At 43.5% G+C, this 18,020-nt stretch overlaps 1 protein-coding gene across 1 annotated transcript; it reads right to left on the bottom strand.

The window, feature by feature from the left end:
- Window positions 1–2,122, bottom strand: pde6hb (phosphodiesterase 6H, cGMP-specific, cone, gamma, paralog b). Its single transcript, XM_015945320.3, has 3 exons — window positions 1,964–2,122; window positions 585–740; window positions 1–501 (listed from the first exon to the last, which is right to left on the bottom strand). The coding sequence occupies exons 2-3, from the start codon at window positions 725–727 to the stop codon at window positions 384–386; spliced, it is 261 nt and encodes an 86-aa protein (XP_015800806.1). The 5' UTR covers window positions 728–740; window positions 1,964–2,122; the 3' UTR covers window positions 1–383.
- Window positions 2,123–18,020: the final 15,898 nt, after the last annotated feature.

Raw genomic sequence — 18,020 nt, 5'->3', positions numbered from 1 at the left:
CAGAGGGAAGACAAACTCTTTATTTACATTGTAACAGACAGCTAGGAGCTCGTACGAGCTGGTCCTGAGCTAGCGTTGGGCTTCCACTGCCGTGGGTACGAAAGGATGGCAGATGGAAGAGAGAAAAGACATCAGGAGAGCTACTTTTCCACAGAAAAGGGACAAGGAACATGGAGGTTTCTCGTCTTCACATTTCAAGTATAATACTGTAAACAGTATTAATATAGTAATAATATAAAAATAACAGCATTCACTTAGAGGCTTAGAGCACGAGGTAGGCAGACGAGAGGGCATTAGGGGTCACCGGCAGCCTCATGACGGCGTGCCTAGCTGAGACGGACAGAAGGCAGGACGGACAGGATGACGGGTGAGGTGCGGGATGTTTAAATGATGCCGTATTTGGCCAGGTCGCTCAGCTCCATGTCGCCAAAGGCTTCCCATGGGCACACCACTGTGATGTCTGTGCCAAGGCCCTCCATGCCGGGAATGTCGTCACCAAAGCTGCAGGAACAGGAAAAAGGGAGATGTCAGGGAATCGTTACGCTTCATTCCAACAACACAAACGAGCCGAAGCGAGGTCGTACCCCTTCTGTCCTGGTTTGGGAGCCTTGCTCTTGAATGTGCGGGTCTGTCTTTGCTTGAACTTGGGAGGGCCCTTTTTGGGTGTGGTGGGGCCGGTGGCTCCTCCAGGAGCCAGGGCGCTTCCTGCAGGAGGACTGGCGTTCATGACTGATGAGTGTCTGAAAAACAGAGTTAAATTTAAACGTTTTCCTTCCTGCCTTCTGTTGCTTCGTGCAAATCTTCCTTCCAGCCCTTAATGCCAATCAGTGAAGATTACTGAGATTTAACAGGCAGATTAGCTCTAATCCAAGCTGTTCTTCCCCATGTGCAGCAGGTAAAATACCTTCATTCTTGACCTCGTTTTCATTTCCCATCATTTTATCACCCTCTAGTGATTCACAGGTGTTCTTATTATATGTACATATATATATATATATATATATATATATATATATATATATATATATATATATATATATATATATATATATATATATATACTTGGGGCTGCGCAGTGGCGCAGTGGTTAGAGCTGTTGCCTTGCAGCAAGAAGGTCCTGGGTTCAATTACCGGCCTGGGATCTTTCTGCGTGGAGTTTGCATGTTCTCCCTGTGCATGTGTGGTTTCCCTCTGGGTACTCCAACTTCCTCCCACAGTCCAAAAACATGACTGTTAGGTTGATTGGTCTGTCTAAATTGTCCTTAGGTGTAAGTGAGTCTCTGTGTTGCCCTGTGATGGACTGGCTCTCTGTCCAGGGTGTACCCCGCCCGATTGCCCATTGACTGCTGGAGATAGGCACCAGTCCACCCCCCACCCCCCACCCCCGCACGTGACCCTACACGGATAAAGTGGGCCCAGAAGATGGACGGATGGATATATATATATATATATATATATATATATATATATATATATATTTAGATTTGATTCTAAATACTTGAGTTTAAATTTCAAATATTCAGATTAAACTTTTTGTATTTTTTAGATTCTAGATGTTAACTTTAAACATTTGTGTTGTTTTCTAAATACTTATTAAACATTATTATAATTTCTTATAATAAAAGTTTAAAAAACGACCCCCCATACATGATCCAGCTTATCTCTCCGTTTATCCTCCTCACCCCTCCCCTGGTGATCCGGTTGCTGCTCTTGGACAGTAAACACTTCTATCGATGACGTCACGTAACACAAGCAGCATCAATAACTGCGTCTCTCATCAATTAAATCAAATCATTCTTACATTAATCTGTCTGAAACTGACGGCTTCAGCTGATCCCAACAACATTTAATCTTAAATCTGATATTATAGAACTGTGTGACTGCCTACTCTCTCAGTTTTAGCTCACCTGCAGCAGTAGGTGTGGTAAGTAACAGTTAATAACCCTCTTTGGCAGCGTCCTACCTGTCGCCTCAGAAATCCCACGATGCCTCTGCTCACACCTGATCCTTCCTTGTAATAAGATGCACTTTGTTCTTCTTGCGCTTTTATAGCGTTGTCTAATCCCTGCATCCTCATCTTTCCAGTCACATGGCCTTGTTTTGAAGGTCAGCCAAACTTCTCCACCAACCCAGCACCTTGTCCCCTCCCTCCCGTCGGCCTCCTTGTTCCTGCGACCCCGCCCATCGTTCAGGAAGAGCTGCGGCCCGTTACCTGCGGACGACGTCAGAGATCAGTCTAGAAGATCCGGCTTTACTCCTCTAAACCTCAGCAGGCCTGCTTTTAGCCCTGCTGCGAGTGGCCGTGCCCAGTCTTGTGTCCACGTGAGACTTTGTGTTTACATGTGACATGTCGGTTTTGTCCAATCCAAATCATTTAGATCTATTTTAACAACATTCTATCAGAAATCTGAAGCGCTGAGAACTTTGTGGACCACAGCTGAGAGAGGGTTCCTGTTCACCTGACACTGATTCACTTAAAAAGAGCACAAAAATGATTCTTACCTGTTCTTTTTTAAATCTAATCAGACACTCCGAGTCCAACATGTGGAAATGGTCTTCTAGCCGTTTTCCTGCTCTAGCTGCCAGTTGACAACAGACGGGGAAGGCTGTTGTTGGTTTAGCATCCAGGAAACAGAAGAGGATGTCTCGGCTAGTAGCTAACCATTAGCATTAGCAACTCCACCACACAGCAGAACTCCTTCAGGCTTGGGTTATTTGTGGAGATCAAACATCAACGTTGTAGAGCAAACAGAGTCTGTGGTTCACATTCTGTTACTCAATCAGAGGAGAGATGTCAGAATACCAGGAAATGATGAGTAAGACTCCAAATCCTTCCATTTTCTGCTCCTTGTCCTCAGACTAACGTCTACTTCCTGAAACAGGAGCGCCAGAGCTTTCCCCCACAGAGATCGACTCCCTAAAGCATTTATAGCTGCACGTGTATTGAAAAAACGAGTGAATTTGGACTTAAAGTCAATCCAGTTCAAGATGGCTGCCCCAGCTCCCTGCTAAAAAAACCAGCATGCTGTGTTTTGGTGCTTGTTTAGCTGGTGGACCGGCAATGCTATAAACAGGGTCTCAAAATGCTGTCTGGGGCTCAGACAGGGGCATGTCCAGGGAATGGCCTGGGGTAGCACATGCCACCCTTGGAATCTGATTGGCCACCCCAGGTGCCACCACACTAAATTACCTTTAAACAGGCTTTTCATTGTCCACAAAAGGCTTGGGGGTAAAACAAAAAGAAGCATAACCATTGGTGACACCCATGCACAAAGTTGTGCCTCACCTGGGCCACCCCATTTTAATAGATCTAGACACGCCACTGGGCTCAGAAGAACTTAGAACCACATTTAAACCGCCTGTCAGAGTCAGACGTCATGATTCAAAGATGAGGTCGAGACTGAACTGGATCATTTCTAACAGCAGATTCTCTGCTGACAAAACAAAAGCAAAGAACTTTCTAGAAAGCAAATAACTTTCTAGAGGGTGTGTGTTCCGTTCCATCTGGAGTCAAACTGACACTAAAACGATCAGACATGGTAGTGGTAGTGTGATGGTCTGGGCTGATCTGCTGCTTCAGGACTGCCTGCTCTAACTGATGCTGCTCTCTAGCAGAACATCCTGACCTCTGACCTTAAACAGGCTGGAAATCTGTCCAGCGCAGCTAAATAACAACTCTGAACAAAGTCCTCCAGTTACTACTGGTTATTGCTTGGGGGTTGGGGGGGGGGGGGGGGGGAGGGGGAGTTTAGGGGTCTAAGGGCAGGTTGGGTTGGGCGGATGATTTTCTTTCAATTAATGAGATCATTGTTGATATTTTTGTTTACTGGCCTGGAAGAAGCATGGTTTCCTGTGTGTTGGTCAGTAATATCTACACATAAATATTCCATAAGAGGACAGAAGATAGCAACAAAGCCATAGTTTAGGTGGGACGTGGGACATCGCCAGGATCGTGCACACCGGCATGTAAACCCTGATGAAGTTTAACTCAGAGCTTCACTGTCAGCATGACTCTCGTTCCTCTGTGAGCGTCTGCAGGTGGATCATCAAACCACTCCTCATTTATCGGGAATAATTCCACAATGGGCTGAGCTGATCCTGCTGCGAGTCACCATGTCAGTGCTTCCAGATCCCGTCTGTTTCCAACATGTTAAGACTCGTTCTGGGAATTAGCTCAAGGATGGGACACCGAGTTGAAGCGTCACTCTGGATCAGATGTTATGCAACGTGTGTGTGTGTGTGTGTGTGTGTGTGTGTGCGTGTGTGTGTGTGTGCGCGCGTGTGCGCGCGCATGTGCATATACATAATATGAATCTGCTCCCTCACAGGTTGCAGAGAGGCAGTGGACATGATGATTTGAGGATATTTGCTCATGCTGAGAAGTTATTTCTCTGCATGCAAACATACTTTCAAAATAAAAGCTGTCTAGACGGAGCTGAACCACGGATCGTTGCTTCCTGTGAGCTTCGCTTGCATCGAAATCTCTTATTCAGGCTTTTGCGGTTGTGGATTTAGACTGAGGGAGAAAAAGTTGGCACGAATAAAACAAACAAAACTAAAATGGGGATAATTTATTGTTTATGGTTTATTATAGGACTGTCAATCATTTTCAAACAAAACATGACTGTGAGCTCCGACTCGTGTGCGATCACGCTCTCGCTTCTCACTCGCTCATCTTCTGAGGGTTACAGGGTCACGGGGAGCTGGTGTCTCTCTCCATCGGGTGGTAGGTGGGGGGCACGCTGGCCAGGTTTCCACAGCCTAAGGGACAATTTAGTGTCTTCAAAGCATGTTTGTGGTCCGGGGGAGGAAATCGGAGAAAACCAACACATGCATGAGGAGAACGTGTTAACCCTAGTTGGGATTTGAACCTGCAACCTTCTGGAAGGGAAACATAACTCTGAAAGTCAGAAAGTGCAAAAAATATTGAAAAACTAGGATTGTAAATGGTAAATGGCCTGTATTTGATATAACGCCTTCTAGAGTCCTGGAACCCCCCAAGGCGCTTTACAACACAGTCAGTCATTCACCCATTCACACACACATTCACACACACATTCACACACACATTCACACACACATTCACACACACATTCACACAGTGAATTTATTGAGAATCAAATGAGAGTAAAAATCAAGTAAACTGAGACATCATGAAACAAGGGTGTAGCGAACGGTCGCTCCTCTGGATTATTTAGGAGATTTAATCTTATTATTTTATATTCGTTTGATTTTAGAAAATAAAAAAAAACATTTCTAAGACCGCATTTTATTTACTCCACGATGAAGTTGGAGGACATCACTCCCCGTTCTTTAGGAGTTACTCACTCCTCCCAGGAACAGCAGAAACCCGTTCTGCTTGTTCTTTGAGCTGCAACAGATCAACACAACCTTGGTGTTTCTGGTACCGAGGCTCCACTCGAGCCCTGGCTCAGGAGCTGTCGTTGTGAAACTGTATGATTGACAGGAAGTTACCTGCAGATCGTAGGAATGGTTGTTTTAAATGTTTGCAGCCTGAATGGAGGATTTTTGACCACCACCAGTGCTGCCGTCCTGCTCTGCAGGCTCTGCTGCTGCGTTCTGATCTAAATCCTAGCATCACTCACTAACAGCTGTGAGAAATCACTGGAAATCATTTCAAGCTGGAAATCGTGTAAAAGAAAGTTTATGGGATGTTTTAAACAAGTGTGATTGTGTACGGGAGCGTAGGCGGGGCAGTCACACACCCTGAGTGCAATGGTGGACCTAGCATCTTCACTTGTTCCTTTCTGCTTTGTTCAGACTAGGGATGGGTACATTTGACATTTGAATCAATTCGGTACTAATTCCTGGTACCTAGGAATCGATACCGGTACTTAACGGTACCAATCTTAGATTCTTTTGAGTGTTTATTATTTTAATTCTCTTTTATAATTAAATATACATTTTTCTCAATATATAACCATATTTGATAAATATCACGATAAATAACATACAACTGTTTGTATTTTAACATCGTCCTTGTAGTTTTATAAGCTGATAATTAAACTGAAGCAAACATCTTTACTGTGAACTAAATTTACTGTGTATCTTCATTCCTTTTGCCGTCCTTTTTCATTTGATTTTTCCTACTGGGAAGTTAGAATTTCCGAGGAGAAAGCGAACGCACCATTAGCTGATAACAATGGTAGCAATGGAAGCTAATTTATCAAGCTAACGTTAGCTGCTGGAGCAGATTAAAACGATGATGCCTCACACTTAGATCGTTGTCGCTGGTTTCATCTTCACCCAATCTCCCGTCGCATTTAGTAAAGTGAAGCCAAACTTTAGAGCGCGTTCATGTTCTTCTAGTCGGAATTTCGGAGTTCAGAGGAGAAAGCGAACGCACCATTAGCGGAACGGAAGCTAACAAATCAAGCTAACGTTATCTTAAACATTTTATTTACCTACCGGAGCAGATTAAGATGAGGATGTCTCACTTAGATCGTTGTCGCTGGTTTCATCATCACCCAGTTACCCATCACATTTAGTGAAGTGGACCAAGCTTTAGCGTGCGTTCTTTCTACCATGCTGCTCTGTTTATAAATGGCTCGCAGCGACCGACGACATAACGCTCTTGCGCATGCGCAGCTGTCTAGGCAAGTTCTCGTTATGAGGGACGGGTACCAAAACGAGGCACCGTTTCAAATGACGTGAATCGGTGCTCAGTCGGTACTATGGAATTCGGTTGGTATCTTAAAAAGTACCGAATTCTGTACCCATCGCTAGCTCAGACCAAAGGTTCGTATGCAAAACACTTCTGCAACACTTCACTTGTGTGTAGTACAGTGTTCCAGTGCTACAGCCCTTTCGTTGACACTGAGAGTGGTGTACAGAGGCGGTCCAGTTTCCGTTCGGATCATCGTTGAAACGAACTGCGGTTCGTGTGCTGAACATCTCCGGATATCTGCTCCCACAAGAGCACCAAAGGATTAGAAATCTGACATGATACATTTAAAGAAATCCCGTTGCAATGACGTCTTTTCCAGGTCATTCCTGCAAGTCCAATATCGGTCCCCGAAGGTGCAGAGTGTGATACCAGACAACGTCTTTTCTTTGGTGTTTTCTGAACGTCCAGTGTTGACGTCTCCAGGACCTCCAGATATGGACTAATTCTGGTTCAAATGATTGTGGTTGTCTTTGGGGCAGTAGGCAATAATAGTTTTGTGTTATTTCTTGCACTTGTGTTAGACGTGCCTACGACGTCCAAAAAAGTTACCCAACCCAAAGTCCAAATGTCTCATGTCATACTGACGTCCAAGTGGAGTCATAGTTAGATGTCCAAACAGTGGACCTAGTCTGCACGTCCAACAGAAGTCCAGAATTGGTCTTGAAACAACAGTCCTTGTGATGCAGATTGTTTGGTGGGACACCAGCATAAACAACACGAACTGTCATACACTGTTTCCTGATTTCCTATTATTAATGTGGCAAGGTGGAGAAACGAGGGCCCGGGCGGGATTTCAACCCCAGACTCCTGGGTGAGAGTCACGCTCACTAACCAGTAAGCCAAAGGGACATCCTCATGGCCAGGGCGAATGGTTAATCAGGATACAGCGACTGGACGCTCACCCTGTCACTTTAATAATAAACCTTAAATCGGCTAAAATAACGCAACACCGTTTTTATGTTTAAATCTTCCGGACGCACCACACTGTTCCACGTCTCCTGTCTGGCTCACGTAATTTCTTCATGACAATCCGCTTGCAGCGTCTGGAAAAAACGGACTCCATGCAGAAACTTTCCAGAGCTCTACATTTGAGCAGGGGTGGACTGGGACCAAAATTCAGCCGTGGCATTTTTACGAATCGTCGGCCCTCAGTCGGCCCTCCCCATTGGGAGAGCAGTGGGGGTGTTGCCGCCCGCGGAGTCGTCTCTAGTCCGAATGTGAGATCTAATATGGACTGGGACTGTTAAATTACAAACAGGGCCAGACCGCTGCGACCGGGAGCCCTGGCCTTCCAGATCAGCTCATTCTCCACGGGCGGAGATCAGCGGGACATTAGCTACATGCTAACGCGGTAAAACAACTCCTACATCATCGCTCTACCGCGTTTTTCTTGCTAAAAACGCCTGGAAAAACTCTGTTAGCTTCGGGTTACCATGTAGCTAATGTTCTGCAGATCACCAACTGTGGAGTAGCGTTAGCCCAAGCTGGGCAAGCAGCCCACTTGGCTAAGCGGCCCACCGGGACAGTGCCAGAATGCCAGATAGGCCAGTCCACCCCTGCATCTGGGTCAGCACCGCACCGCAGCCGGTGTGAATGCTCTGACTGCACTCAGTCCGATTTGGTCGTTGCTGAAGCTGTACGAAAACCGGAACACGTCCAGTCTCTGTTCAGTGAACTGAATCTTCTGTGAAAATAAATAGATCTTGTTTTTTAATGTTTAAAAAGCTCAGAAGGCTTCAAACTAAACAGTTCCAGGTTTTCATCTGCATTTCATGCCTAAAATACCAAAAACATTCATGAACTTCTGCGAGATCTACCTCTTTAACAGGGTTGGTACATTCCTCCATCATTTACATGTACTCTGCTCTCTGGTGGAAGATCTGTGTGCTACAGCTTGAAAGTTTAGTTTAGCACATAAATACATTCAGTGTCTTTATGCTTTCCTTTGCTAAATCTGGCTTTTTCCCAGACCTTTTCCAGGTTTTTTCTCCGTTTTTCATCTCTGTGCTTTAGCTACCTTATTAGAGACGTTCAAACATCAACCTGAATTCACTTTCTGAGGAGTTCACGTTTGTGTTTCTGCCTAAAAGTCTGATATTAAAGTCTTTTTCCTCGCTGCTTTTTAAGAAAATTCCACTTACAGGAATTCCGTTGAAATCCAAACTTTTTGATCATTTCCATTTTTCGTTTGTTGAACTTGTTTTGGGCTTTGATGTGAAAAGTTTTAGCTTTAAACTTCATGCATGGAAACACAACTTCTGGAGTTCTGAAGAACCCATCAGAACCTTTTCTTTCTAACATGTTGAACAGTTTTTTTGTGTTTCGTCTGGTTGCCACCTAAGGCCTTTAAAAGCAGCAATGCTCTTCCATAGAGGCATGTTTTCTTCTGCGTGCTGACGTTACATAACATGTTTAGACGTTATTAAACCAGCTGGACCTGCAAAGAATCCTCTGGTGAGGAGATTGGCCTAAATCTGATTCCAGAAGCTTAGGTCCTTCAGCGTCACGATGCCGTTCTCGGCTCAGTTTTTTTCTCTTCTTATTTACCACCAAGCATTCACAAGTCTTCTCCAAATCTGCTCCTGCTGGAATCAATAAACAGGAAGACTCAAATTTAATGACATTTCTGTCATTGATTTTAGAAAAGTTCTAAAATCAGGCTGAGCCGAGCTGTGATCAACAACACCAGCGTGGGCGCATTTGTATATAGTTTATATATATATATATATATATATATATATATATATATATATATATATATATATATATATATATATATATATATATATATACATACATATATTTTTATTTTTACCATATATTTTTTTACCATAGATTTATGATCAACATTATTTTAATATCTATATAACTTTTTATATTACTATTCTTGTTTTAGCTCTTTTGATTTTATATTTTAACCTTAATTTAACCTTTTTCCAGTGTTTCCTCTGTGGGAGCCCTCTGCCCCGGGGGCGGTGGTTGGCTGTGGCGGCCTGGGTCTCCGCCCGCCCTGCCCTGGGTGCCCTGTGTCGGTGCCTTGGCTGCTGCTGTGGATCTGCTGCTGTCGAGGCGGATGGCTCCCCGATGGTGTTTTCTTATCTTAGCTGGTCTGGCTCATCTGAACTCAGTCCATTGTGTGTGTGTGTGTGTGTGTGTGTGTGTGTGTGTGTGTGTGTGTGTGTGTGTGTGTGTGTGTGTGTGTGTGTGTGTGTGTGTGTGTGTGTGTGTGTGTGTGTGTGTGTGTGTGTGTGTGTGTGTGTGTGTGTGTGTGTGTGTTATTGACTCTGAACTCATCAATGCAGCAGCAATGTTTGGTAAAAGTCAGGCTAGCCGTGGACACTCATCCATCCCCTCCCGCCCCTCTGCTCAAAGCAGCAGCAGAGACCTGCAGAAGCTTTCATTAGTTAACACACTCATATCGACACAGGCAGACCTACGGGCAGCTCAGACACATAAATAACACACGACAGGAGCGCTGCAAGACAAATGTACTGCAGCTCCGATCAAGCCAATCTTCCTAAGCTAGGCTTGGCTAACCCCATTTGCATGATAACCAGCAGCCCGTGCGCTGGTGTGTGCCAGAGGATGAGTGTTGTGAAGGGGTTTTTTATTGTCAGACTGTTTTTAAAATTCAGGGGTTGGGAGGGAAAGTGGGTATGCGGGGCCTTTTTAATTTGTTAAGCACTTTGAGTAGCATGCATTGTAGGATTAAGTGCTATATAAATAAAGTTTGATTTTGATTTGATTTGATTTGTAGAAACACGGTTTCCTGTTCCAGAAGGAGCCACTCGTTTGATCAAACAAGAGTTTGACTTGAAAGCTGGATGAAAATCTAGAGATGAACCCATGCCACCTGTAGACCCTCCACCAGGTGGCAGTGGACATGACGTGTTTATGATAAATCAGTGATTCCCAACCCTGGTCTTCAGGAATCACTGTCCTGCATGTTTTCCACGTTGACCTTTCAAACGCCACTGTTTTCCTGCTGCCACACATCTGAATTTAATGAATGAGTGATTAACATGCATCTGCAGCACTTGATGTCCTCCTGAGGAGGCAGTGCAAATCAGGTGTGCTGAAGCAGAGACATGGAAAACATGCAGGTCCGTGTGCCCTGAGGGCCAGAGTTGGGAAACACTGCTCTAAATGGAGGCTTTAAGGCCAGAAGTGGTTTGATGCGAGTTTGTGATGATGGTCTAACAGGTGTTAAATGTTTTCCGGGCTAACCAAGAGAAGCTTTGGTGTGAAGATCGATGAGTCTTCATTGGTTTATTTTGATCTCAACTGTGGAGTGCCCCACGGTTCCTCCCTCGGCCCCCTATTGTTCTCCATTTACTTGTTACTTCTGGTGCAATATTTTGGAAGCATAAGCTGAGTTTTCATTTCATACACTCGTGGTTTCCTCAAAATGATGAATTTATTTTAATCCCACATGTGGAAACCAAAGAAACACATAAACAAGGTAACAATTCTTTCTTGAGGCAAAACTTGTCATTGAAGGCTTATGCACTCATTAAACAACAAAACCCAGAAATTAAGCATAAAAATACCTCATTGGCTGTGTGCATTCAAAAGAAATAAGGCTCACTCACTCCAGGACAATTCCAGAGATCCCTAGAGCCTAGTAAGATGACACCATCAACAGTCTTGGATGCAGTTGTTAAGTCCTATGAAGAAGCAACACAGCCTCCCCGGAGTAATTAGCTAAAACATGTTTAAAGTGCCTGTAGCATGCTATTTTACACCTTCCACGGTATATGATAAAATATTATCAATGGCACTGTTCAGATGATAGAGTTTAAACGCTTTTTTAAGTTCCTTTTTAAACACAGCAACGTTTTTTTAACCTTGCTAACAGTATCGATCGCTCCTGCAATCTTCTTCAGAGCTAGTCGCTAATGACGGCGTCACTTCCTTCTCCGTTAATCCACGAGCAGCAGAGGACGGTGTCACCCTCTGCTGCTCGCACTCTCCTCACCGACGACACAGTTCCATGCAAGGTCTAACCAAGCCCCCACAATGCGGGTCAAAAATTTAAGCAAATGCGGAAATGAAATAAGTTACAGTTCCACCCTCATCCACTGGGGGCTGGTGTCAGAAGCGAGCAAATCCTCATTGACTCCCATGTTAAAAATACCAATTTCACAGCAGAAATAAACATGTTTACAGCCTGGTACCAAAACATGTTTTTGGTTTATATGATCTAGTTTACACTCATGGCAACTCTGGGGGGGGTGAATTTTTTTTCTCACTCCTCTGTTTAAGTGTATTAAAAGCCTAAAATTCTGTATAATTAATGAGCATCAGACCCACGTAACCGCAGAGCTAGCTCCGGGGAAAGGCCTCAGCCTGAGCCTCGGCCTTGCCTTACACTGTTCCGTCAGTTTCAGTCTCTCAACTTAGACCATTAGTTGTAGCGTTTGTGTATTCTTTTTGGATATTTTTTGTGCAATTGTTGGACAAAATGACTTGCTGTGGCATTAATTGCACTAATAGAGCGTCCAAGGAGTCTCCACTTCATTTTTTTCGGTAAGTAAAATTATATTTATGTATTTTAGGTCACTGCCGAGCTGAGCTTTGATTTTAACATGTACTGTTTAACCATGAAATTTAAATGTAATAGGGTAAACCCAGTGCATTTAACATAATGCTGCACTTTAGAAAATGGGTTGAAATATAACATGTTGGTGGAGCTGGGTTTCGACTATCGGCTTGTGGAGCTCTCGGAGATCTCTGTGTTCCACCCGGTTTTACCCAGCGGTCAGCCCGGCGTATCTCCAACCCAGAAGCTCTGGTGTTGTGCATAGTTAACTCTGGTTGTAGCTAGGTTGCTACCTCCGTTAGCTTAGCTCCCACCTCTGCGTTAGCTTTAGGTTAGCTTCAGGTTAGCTTGTAGCTAGTTCGACCGGGTGTCGTCAGTTGATCCCAGCCTTACAGCCCCACCCTCAGCTCCACCTCTCTTCCCTTTTGTGGAATTGTCTGGGCTTGACGGAACCTGTGACACGGTCAAAATGGCGGTGGTGGCCACCTCCCATTTCCCCTCAAAAACGTGTTATTGGAGCCTATGGAAATGAATTGTCCAGTATATATGTCGATAGGTCTAACGTGTAGACCCTTCGTCTCTGTGCATGTTTCCACGTCTCCATCTTTTATATTTTTGCTGTTCAGTGGTTATGATCCTTGTTCTGTCCCAGTCGTTCTATAACGCTCTATAAATAGACTGATGATGATGATGATTCTCAGTAAAAGAAAACTAGGCTCAGTCTTCTCAGTCAATGTGTCTCCGTACATAATCAGCCCTTTCAGGACTTTGCTAAGACGTCAGCAATCGCCACTGCTTAGCCCGTGAGTGATGTCACTGATCAGCGCCAAAAGGCGTCCACAACATTAATACCATTCAGTTTTTTTCTGCGTCATACTGTGTTGTAATTTGATCCATTTGGGGGGCCAGGAGAGCGGATGTGTGACATAAAACATGGCATTCACTGACCACAGGAAGCGTGTTTTTTAATGGTGTCTTGTGAGCCCACAAAGCACCATGAATTATGAGGGATTTCAGCTGCATTTTTCAGTGTTTAGAAACTGCTATTTAGTTTTTTTTCTTCCATTCTGCTTCACCAACAACTCTTCCCATTTTTAAAAATGCCGGTTGTTTTGGTGAAGACTGTCGATGTAATTTCCTACTGAATTACAACCAATCAGCGTGATATAACTCCACCAGCAGTGACTCTTCAGGGCCTTTCCGAGTACATATCCCTGTCCAGGTACTCCACTGGTTCCTGAAATGGCTTGAAAGGTCCTTTCGGGACGGACGGGTAAATACAGACACGTGTGTGCCACAAACGTCCAGTAAAGAGATTCATGAGAGGTAAACCCTAATTTGTTCATGTAATCTCGTAAAACTCATGACTTTCATGTTCATGACAAGTAAACCTTTGACCACAATGGTACATTTGGGAATAGCTCAGCTACATTTAATCCACATGAGGTGTGACGGCTCAAAAGAAAACTGTAAATGTCCTCTGAACAAAGCAGGAGGAACAATATTTTAAAAATGTTGAAAACTCTGGGTTGGAGAAGAGAGACGAACAAGCATCTCCAAACAAAAAATGCCTGATCGATCAAAACTCAGAAATCAGGCTGCAAAAGTTTAGAAACAGGTCGTTGACAGGCTGGATCTGTGAGACTTTAAGCCCCATTGGAGTGTTTGCTCTTCAGAGAGACAGGCTAATTGGATTGCACCAAATTAAAGCTCTCGTCATGACACCAGGCCGGGTGGTTGATGACGCACCAGGGAAGTTCTGGAAACAGCTTTAACCCAAACATCACAGATCCACATCAGGGATTAGAGCATCTGGGTTCTGCAGGAGCAACGTCTCAGAAACTGAACGAAGATCGGTCACTGCTGCATGGTGGTGCAGCTGGTAGCACTGTTGCCTCGCACCAAGAAGGCTGCAGGTTTGATTCCCAGCTCTCCTGCATGCAAGAATTTCCTCCCACGGACCAAAAGCATGAACGTTTGGGTTACTGGAGACTCTAAAGTGTCCCTAGATGTGAGTGACTGATTGTCTCTGTGATGGACTGGAAACCTGTCCAGGGTGTCCCCCGTGAGTTAGACACCAGCTACCCACAAACCTTCAGTTTTTACAAGCTGTTAGGAAGATGAATGAGTGGAACGCTAGGGAAAATTACTTCTGGAAGAATGGTCAGAAATTCCAATAAGGACACTGGGAATTATTTTTGGACAACCAGAAAACATTCCAGCTGTAATGAAAGCAAAAGGGGGGCATACTCCAAACTCAAAAATAAAAGTTACATTTTTCTGACTAAAAGTATTATTAGAGTACTCAAATGAGTTGAGCTGTAATTAGTTACTATTCCATGATTGTGTGTTGGCTCCAAATCCTGAGTGTTCAGACTGTGGCTCCAAAATGCACCTTGGTATCGGCCAACAGGATACAAAAGCTTCATCACTGAACAGACGTAAGCAGAGACATCTCTGTGTGGAACCTTTGGCTTTCTTTCTGCCGTTTGGTTGTTTCATCTTTGTCTGCTGACCTGATACCCGCTGCTCTTCCCCCTGAATTAGTCAGATAACAATGCAAAGAGAAAAAACCATAGATTTCAGCACCTATTCTTCTCATTACGCTTTCTTCTTGCACATAACATTGTGCTCCACTAATGAGAACAGGATTAAATGTTGATGTCTTCAGTAGACAGTCTGTTCTGTTTTATTATTCGGCTCTAAGTGAGCACAAGGCCTGCCATGCCCCCGCTTTCTAGTCATCCCATATCCTTCTCACCATGTGTCAATGTGCTCAGAATCAGAATTACTTAAAGGAGTCTATCCCATACCATGCCATACCATTCCAAACCATACCATACCATAACATACAATACTATACCATACTATACTATGCATGCCATGCCATACATACCATACCATACCATACCATACCATACCATACCATACCATAACATACAATACTATACCATACTATACTATGCATGCCATGCCATACATACCATACCATACCATACCATACCATAACATACAATACTATACCATACCATACCATAACATACAATACTATACCATACTATACTACGCATGCCATACCATACCATACCATACCATAACATACAATACTATACCATACCATACTATGCATGCCATACCATACCATACTATACCATACCATAACATACAATACTATAGCATACCATACCATAACATACAATACTATACCATACTATACTATGCATGCCATGCCATACATACCATACCATACCATAACATACAATACTATAGCATACCATACCATAACATACAATACTATACCATACTATACTACGCATGCCATGCCATACATACCATACCATACCATACCATACTATACCATAACATACAATACTATACCATACTATACTACGCATGCCATACCATACCATACCATAACATACAATACTATACCATACCATACTATGCATGCCATACCATACCATACTATACCATACCATAACATACAATACTATAGCATACCATACCATAACATACAATACTATACCATACTATACTATGCATGCCATGCCATACATACCATACCATACCATAACATACAATACTATAGCATACCATACCATAACATACAATACTATACCATACTATACTACGCATGCCATGCCATACATACCATACCATACCATACCATACCATACCATACTATACCATAACATACAATACTATACCATACCATACTATGCATGCCATACCATACCATACCATACCATACTATACTATACTATACTATACTATACTATACTATACTATACTATACTATACTATACTATACTATACTATACTATACTACACTACACTACACTACACTATACTATACTATACTATACTATACTATACTATACTATACTATACTACACTACACTATACTACACTATACTGCAGGAACTTTGGCTTTTAGGCTGAAATTAAAACTCACTGGTTATTGCTGTTAGTTTAGAGCATCTGTGAGATGATAAGACCCCAGAAACAGACTGTGATGTTGTGTTTCTTACCCAGCATCTCTAATGCTTTAGAGTGATCTGATGTTTCTACCACATTTTGCATGGCGTAACATTTTCTGGCTCATACTTTTGTTTTGCAGCTCTGGTTTGCCATTTTGAACTGGGTTAACTTCAAAACGTCATCCCTTGAAAACGAGCACCCAAAGAGGTTTTTCTGAGAGATTCGTTAAAATCCATTCAAGGATCAAGCTCTGCAGACACAGACAAAAACAACTAAAATGTTTCCAAAGCCCTTTACATCCATCTTGCTTTTCACTTCTCTTTCTTAAAACAACAGAAACTCCGATGAGCCCAGGAGAACACTTTTCCTTTTCTGTATTTCTACCTGAGATGATTCTGCTGAAGTATTTTTAGTCTCCTGCAGTGAAATTTTAAATCCCCTCCTGCATTTAAATTCCAGCTAGAGGCACATGAAGGACATCACCCACTCGCACACCTGCAGAAAGCAAACATTTCACAAGAAAGAGTGTGTGAGAATACAGTCCTGCTGACACAGCAGGAAAGAAAAAAGAAACTGTGACAGGCTGAGGTACAAAGCCAGAACAAAACAAGAAAGGTTAAAAGAACAAAGAGAACGGAGATGCTACGTCTCCCATCAGGAGAGACGAGGGAGTAGCTCCTGAGGTTCAGCCGTTAAAGCTAACGTCTCATTACGAGTCTCAAAGCGGCAGCTCAGGCAGTCAGGTGGAGGTCAGGGAGACTCCTACTGAACTTACTGGCACAGAAGTCCACAGATGGTAAAGATATTCTGATCTGTGGGATCCAAAGCCAGCAGTAACAGTCATCTGTGACAGCAGATTTGGGACGAGAGGAGATGATGACGACATAAGAGGACAAAACAGCCGTGATGTGTGAGATGAAGACTTAACTCCATGGAAGGGAATCAGACAGGTGCAGTCTACAGAATAAATGCCAAATCAGTAAAACCACACGATTCTGTGAACAGTAGCAGATAAAAAACCAGATCTCAGATTTTATGTTTGGCATGAAAGGTGACTGGTAAAATGCATGTTAGGTCTTTATTTTAGAACCATTTTTTCACTGGTAGTTACTGATTTCACCAGCAGGGGGCGTGTCAGGCACACTCATCTGATCTAATCTAATCCGTGATGCCAGCATCTCAGTTTGTCCCTCAGCTAAAAGGGGTAAAGAGGACGCTTGACTTTCTGTGTGTGACCACAGCTCAGATTCACACTCACCTCCTACATACCAGACTCTACTACGAATAAAGTACGTGGTTTTGTTGGCAGAGTGGACTCACAGCTCTCTACAAACTCAGCTTCTTGTGAAGGCAACCGAGTCTTGACTTTGGAATCTGGGCTCATGATGAGTTGATTTACTCATAAAACCACATCGTGACTGCAGTAAAAGTTTGAGCATTGTGCTGTTTTCTGAAGCTAAGCTATTTACCAAGTTCAGTTGATGCAACTTATTGCACCTGCCTGCTGGAGCTGCCTCATCGGCTTTCTTTCCACGCCGAAGCGCCAGAAGACCAGAAGCGATGATAAGCAACGAGGAGAGATGTCGCTCAAAGCAAAACGAAAAGTTTTAACACTTTAAAGCTGCTATGGAAAATCTGCAAACAAGCAAGGTTCTGAACGCAAACACGGTCATGGAACATTTACCCCTCCCCTCACCTATCTTTCCTTACCGGAACCGGAAACCCACGTTGCCAGAGGAAATGAAATAGTGCAGAACACCCGTCACCATTTTCTAGGTCCAAACGTTTTTTGTTGTCCGTGACTTCAAA

This window comes from Nothobranchius furzeri, chromosome 12, assembly GCF_043380555.1.
Source record: "Nothobranchius furzeri strain GRZ-AD chromosome 12, NfurGRZ-RIMD1, whole genome shotgun sequence".
Taxonomy (NCBI): domain Eukaryota; kingdom Metazoa; phylum Chordata; class Actinopteri; order Cyprinodontiformes; family Nothobranchiidae; genus Nothobranchius; species Nothobranchius furzeri.
The sequence above is the reverse complement of the archived record's forward strand: the minus strand, read 5'-3'. Positions and strand labels throughout refer to the sequence as shown.

Bases quoted from the DNA above. Each gene is read 5' to 3' on its own strand.
- pde6hb (XM_015945320.3), bottom strand. From the start codon at position 727: ATGAACGCCAGTCCTCCTGCAGGAAGCGCCCTGGCTCCTGGAGGAGCC. The intron at 502-584 runs GTACGACCTCGC...CTGTTCCTGCAG, and splicing joins CCCAAACCAGGACAGAAGGG to CTTTGGTGACGACATTCCCG.